The sequence below is a fragment of the Chelonoidis abingdonii genome, chromosome 11, assembly GCF_003597395.2.
Source record: "Chelonoidis abingdonii isolate Lonesome George chromosome 11, CheloAbing_2.0, whole genome shotgun sequence".
In the NCBI taxonomy this organism is placed as follows: domain Eukaryota; kingdom Metazoa; phylum Chordata; order Testudines; family Testudinidae; genus Chelonoidis; species Chelonoidis abingdonii.
Window position 1 is genome coordinate 15,661,744 of NC_133779.1, and position 6,278 is coordinate 15,668,021.

At 55.6% G+C, this 6,278-nt stretch overlaps 1 protein-coding gene across 1 annotated transcript in view; it reads left to right on the forward strand.

The window, feature by feature from the left end:
* The window catches only part of CACNG6 (calcium voltage-gated channel auxiliary subunit gamma 6), an 8,850-nt gene that overhangs the window by 1,130 nt on the left and 1,442 nt on the right, over positions 1-6,278 (forward strand). Inside the window, exons 2-3 of the mRNA XM_032797334.2 lie at positions 5,677-5,751; positions 5,988-6,125. Coding sequence (XP_032653225.1) covers positions 5,677-5,751; positions 5,988-6,125 — 213 coding nt within the window. The remainder of the gene's footprint in view (positions 1-5,676; positions 5,752-5,987; positions 6,126-6,278) is intronic.

Here is a 6,278-nt window from a genome sequence, read left to right on the forward strand (position 1 = left end):
AGGGATGGGGTGGATGGATGGGAGGGGTGGGATGGGTGGTGGAGTGGATGGAGGAGGGAGGAATGGGGGGAGGTGGATGGAGGGGTGTGAGGTAGATGGATGGGGGAGGGATGGGGTGGTGGATTGAGGGGGTGTGAGGTGAATGTGGAGGGATGGGTGGATGGACAGAGGAGGGAGGAATGGGAAGTGGATGGATGGGAGGGGTGGAGTGCTAGAGGGAGGAAGGGATAGGTGGTAGATGGATGGACAGGGTGGAGTGGATGGATGGATGGATGGGAGGGATGAGGTGGATGATGGAGGGATGGGTGGATGGACAGAAGGAGGGAGGAATGGGAGGTGGAATGGATGGGAGGGGTGGAAGTGGATAGAGGAGGAAGGGTAGTGTGTAGATGAGTGGATGGGATGGAAGCGGATGGATGGGGTGGATGGATGGGAGGAGGGATGGGTGAATGGCAGGGGGTGGGTGGATGAGGGAGGGAGGGAGGGAAGAATGGGGTGTGGATGGGAGCGGGCGGGGTGGATGGATGGGAGGGAGGAATGGGGGGTGATGGATGGGAAGGGATGGAGTGGATGGATGGAGGGGAGGAGGATGAGGGGGTGAATGATGGAGTGGATGGATGGAGGGTGTGAGGTGGATGGAGAAAGGGAGGGATGGGGTGGATGGATGGGAGGGGATGGGTTGATGGAGGGAGGGAGAAATGGGGTGAATGGCAGGGGGTGGGTGGATGGATGAGACGAGGGAGGAGGAATGGGGGGGATGGATGGAGGATGTGAGGTGTGATGGAGGGGGAGGGAGGGAGGAATGGGGGTGTGAATGGAAGAGGGTGGCTGGGGTGGATGGAGGGGAGGGGCTGCTTGGAGAGGCTGAAGGAAATGGACCGCAGATATCTCACTTTAAACATGCAACCCTACCTGATTCCAGAAACACATCCACATGGAGACAACCCCCGGGACACCTCCAGGGGTTTCTGAAATGGGCTCTGAGGCCTTCCCTCCAGGGGGCATGAGCTCCCATCCGGCCAGGGCAGGGACTGGCTGGCTCGGGGCGGAGGGGCAGGGATGGGGCCCGGGGCCTTTCCCCCTTAGGCAATTGGCCATCATTTCAGTGGATTCAGTGAGGCCAGATGCCCAGCTGATGAATGTTTCCGGTTGGGAGGTAGCGGACCCTGGCACAGAGCAGCTCCCAGTGCTCTTGATCTCCAGTTTTCACTCCTTCCAGCCAAGAGGCGCTTTAACTGGCCCCAGTCCCTTTCGTACGCATTGTCTTACCCCTGCCCTTCCGCCAAACTGGAATTCAGCTGATGCCATCGGCTGCTGCTGCAGCGTCAGAAAGAAGCGCAGAGACAGAACCGCAAACACTCCTGTGGAGACGCCCGAATACGTCGACCAAAAGCCAGAGACAGAACCCAGGAGTCCTGGCTCCCAGGCCCTGCTGCTCAACCACTAGGCACTCCGCTTCCCAGAATCAGGGGACAGAACCCAGGAGTCCTGGCTCCCAGCCGTGTCTTAACCACTATGGAACCACTCCCACTCCCAGAATCAGGACAGAACCCAGGAGTCCTGGCTCCCAGCCCTGCTGCTCTAACCACTAGGAACCACTTCCCTCCCAGAGTCAAGGACAAACCCAGGAGTCCTGGCTCCCAGATCCCCTGCACAGACCCAAGTGATCAGAACCTGGGTGGGTAGCGTGAGAGAGGTGAGAGGGCATCTGGTTATTTATGAAACTCCAGCTGTGAAAATTATCAGAGTCAAGGGGAGGTGGATGGGGGTGAAGCTGAAAGGGAGGCTCGTGGAGTTGGGGTGGGGGAGGGAGGAAGATGATAAATAGAAATTTAGTATGAGATAGACTGATTAGATGGGGTGTAGATATATAGGTGGGTGATGTTAATGATAGTGTGATAGTGAAGATAATGAAGAGGAATGTGAATGAAGTAATGGAGGAGGGGAAGGGAGGGAGGAAGGAAGGAGGGGGAGGGAAGGAAAGAAGGAAGGGAGGGAGAGAGGGAAAATAGAGAAGGAAAGAAGGAGGTAGGAAGAAGGTAGGAGAGCAGGGAAAAGAAGAGAGTAGGAAGGAAGGAAGGAAGGAGGGAGCGGAGAGAGGAAAGAGGTAAGCAAGGACGAAGGAAGAGAAGGGAAGGAAGGAAGGAGGAAGGGGGGGAAGGGGAGGAGAAGGGAGGAAAGTGCAGGGGGGACGAGGAAGCAGGGAGGAAGGAAAGGAGGAATGAGGAAGCAGGGAGGAAGGAGAAGGGAAGGAAAGAAGGAAGGAGGGGTAGGAAGGAAGAAGGAGAGAGGAGGGGGGAAGAAGGAAGGAGGAGTGGGAGAGAAGAAAGAGGGAAGGCAGGAAGGAAGGAGGTATGGAAGGGAGGAGAGGGAAAGGGAAGAAGGGAAGGAGGAGGCGAGGAAGGAAGGGAGGAGGAGGAGAAGCAAGGAGGGAGGGAAGGAAGGGAGGAAAGTGTGAAGGAAGAGGATGGGACCCACTCTCCTCACCTACCGGCAGCTCAGGCCGCGGTCTCCGCACGTTATCTCTCCCCCTCTCTCCATCCACCTCACACCCCTCCATCCATCCACTCCATCCCTTCCCATCAATTCACCCCCCATTCCTCCCTCCCTCCATCCACCCCACACTCCTCCCTCCCTCCCTCAATTCATCCTCACACACTCCTCCATCCATCCCCACACAACCCTCCGTCTATCCCTGTACATCCATTCATCCCATACCGCAGGGGTAGGCAACCTATGGCACGGGTGCCGAAGGCGGCACGTGAGCTGATTTGCAGTGGCACTCACACTGCCCGGGTCCTGGCCACCAGTCTGGGGGGCTCTGCATTTTAATTTCATTTTAAATGAAGCTTCTTAAATATTTTAAAAACATTATTTACTTTCCATACAACAATAGTTTAGTTATATATTATAGACTTATAGAAAGAGACCTTCTAAAAACATTAAAATGTATGACTGGCACGCGAAACCTTAAATCAGAGTGAATAAATGAAGACTTCGGAAAGGTTGCCAACCGCTGCCAAACAGACTCCATCTAGCCCCATGCACACCCGTCTGTCCATCCATCCACCCTCACCCACCCATTAAACCCCTCCATCCCTCCATCTATCCCGCCCCACACCCATCCATCCATCCATCCATCCTGTTACCTGGGGTTATTTCAAACCAAAGCTCCTGGTAACTTTATTCTGTGTGAGGTGGTGTCAGGAAATAAATCAGGGGAGACTCAGCCCTCTGACCGATAGAGTGCTCTCACTTAAAGCTATATATTACTTAGTCTTAAGCTCTTCACACACATCCGCAACAGGTTAGTAAAACACCCCCAAAAATCTCAGATTCATATTTACCCAGGGTCTTGAGACAGTCTCAAGTGGATAACTGTAGACGTCCAGTGGCCTGCTGGCGGTCTCCAGGGGAACTTGAGAGGTGTCCAGGCATTCAAGTGTCCATAGAGCTCAGATTTCGTCCCCTTTTAATACCCATCTTGTTAGTATTACAGAGCTTGCTCATTAACAAAACTGCTGAGCAAACGCTAAGTTAAGGGTGGAGATTTCCAGCCTGTCTAGTGGGCAATTTTCCATCAGTTAACCAGCTGTATAGCAATAGTTAACTATTGCCAGACTTCCGTCTTGCAAAACCACGTGCTTCGGAAAAACAACTCAAGCCAGGAGGGCAGGGGTTCATGTTTACTCCTTGAGGTCACTCACTTCACAGGGGGTCTGTCAGCTGTGCTAAGGGTTCAAAAACGCCTCCTTTTAGAAACTTTCAGTAATAAGCATAATTGGAATTCCAGCCGCTGGCAGTGGTTTAAACATGTTACTGGGCTATGAAAAATCTGCTCCTACAACCCCACACATCCTCCATCCCCACACAATCCTCCCTCCATCCATCCATCCCAGACACACACGTCCATCCATCCATCCATCCATCCATCCCAGACACATGCCTCCATCCATCCCTTACACATCCACCATCCATCCATCCTATACCCATCCACCATTCATCCATCCCATACACACCCCTCCATCCATCCCATACACATCCACCATCCATCCAACCCATACACACCTCTCCATCCATCCTTCCATCCATCCTTCCATCCATCTAACCCATACACACCTCTCCATCCCTCCCGCCCTCCCTCTCTCCATCCATCCATCCAACCCATAAACACTTCTCCATCCATCCATCCTTCTATCCATCCATCCATCCCTCCATCCACCCCACCCCCTCCCATCCATCCACCCCTCCAATTCCTCCCTCCCTCCATCCGTCCATCCATCCATCCATCCATTCCATACGCCCCCTCGACCATCCATCCATCCATCCCATAGACCCCCCTCAACCATCCATCCATCCATCTACCCCACCCCCTCCCATCCATCCACCCCTCCAGTTCCTCCCTCCCTGCCTCCAGCCGTCCGTTCATCCATCCATCCATCCATCCCCAGACACCCTCCAGCTTCACCCCAAGAGCTTGCTCAGCGTGTCCAACTGAGACAGGCTCATGGCAGAGACCTGTCCACTCCTCAGGGACCCGAGAGCCTCCCCCAGCATGTCCAGTGAGGTCCAGGCAGCGTTTTCAGAGTTGCCGGGATGTTTCCCAGCTGGAGCACAGCGTTGGGCACCGGGGGGAACGGGATTGGACCACAAAGAGCCAGAATTGAAGCCATTGTCCACCGAGGCCAAGCCTGTGGCATGGTGGGTTGTACCGGCCTCCAGCTCCAGCTCTCTCTCAGTCAGTTCCCAGGTGCCGGAGATCCCGGCTCACACCTCCACGGCCTTACTTCTCCAGCTGGGGTCTTTGCCTGCTGCGGAGAGTGGGGAAATCCGGGCGCCCTGGGAGCCAGCATGGTCTTGCTGGCCCCGTTGGTGTCCTGGGTCGGTTTCAGCAAGTTCCTTGGTGAATCTTCATTCCACCTGCACCGGGAGGCAACATGCAGCCACCCGTGTCTCTTAGCCAGCCCTGAGAGAAAACGTCATCGCTTCCCCTTCCACTGGGGTGGCGAGTGGAGGGGAATGATGCACAGATAGGGGTCATAAAATATTAGAAAAAAATCTCACTTGGTTGTATCATCCACTCACCCCCTCTACCCACCCACCCATCCGTACCCTTCCACCCCTCCATCCCACCCCCTTGCGTCTCTCTCTCTCTCTCAGGCTAATTCCCATCTGTGATGAAATTTGGGGAGTGTTAATAAATCTCCCTCCTTCCCTCAATTCCCAGCCCTTTGGGGAATGCGTTGGTACACTCACTTCGCTGCAGAAGGTGAAATTCCTGAGTTACATTTCTAGTGGGGGTGAGTTGGGGTGGTGGGGGAGGAAGACTTGGGGGCTGGGGTAAGTAAGGGGGCAGGTTGGGTGGGGCTAGTGAGTTTGGGGTGGAAGGTTCCTGCAGGAAGGTTTGGGGGAATTGGGTGCGTGTAGGGGGAGCCCAGGACTGGGATAGCAGGGGGGTGAGGGTCACTGGAGACCTGGGGGTCCAGGGAGCCCAGGGCTGGTATAGCAGGGGGTTAATAACTCACCCCACCTGACGCCTTCTCCTCAAACTCACCCCGACCATCCGGAGTGTTCACAATTCCTGATTCCCCATCTCTAATTCCCCATCCCCTTCTCTGCCCCCCAGCCCCTGTTTATACCTTTCCTCTTTCTCCACCTTCCTTTCTCCCTTCCCAGAAGCCAACTGCTCCTACTTCAAATTCTTCAGCACGGGGGAGAACGCCCGCATTTTCCAGAGAACGACGAAAAAAGGTTAGGATGCCCCTGGATTGCACCGATGGGCCCATCTACCCCTGTATCCTGCCTCCTCTTTTCCCCAGATCACACCCATGGGCCCATCTAGCCCGATATCCCACCTTCTCCCTACCCCAGATCACACCCATGGGCCCGTCTAGCCAAGGTTCCTTGGGCTGTACTGGAGACTGGCAGTGGGGGTTTTCCTCCCAGAGTGGGGTAACTCTCTGTCTCACCCCGCTCCACCCCCGCAGAGCTGAACATCACAGCAGCCGTGATTTCTCTGCTGAGCATCACCCTGATGGTGATGGGCTCCCTCTGCATCACCATGGCGCTGAGCAAAGGGGTGGAGTTCCTGCTCAAACCCGCCTCCTGCTTCTTCATGATCTCCGGTAGGTACCATCTCCCCTGCCTCCTGCCGAGCCCCCTGCCCCGCTCCCCAGTGCCCCCCACCGAGCCCCCTGCACCTGCAGCCCAGCGCCTCCTGGGGATCCTCCCGCCCCACTCCCTACAGCCCAGCACCCCCCACCGAGCCCCCTGCCCCT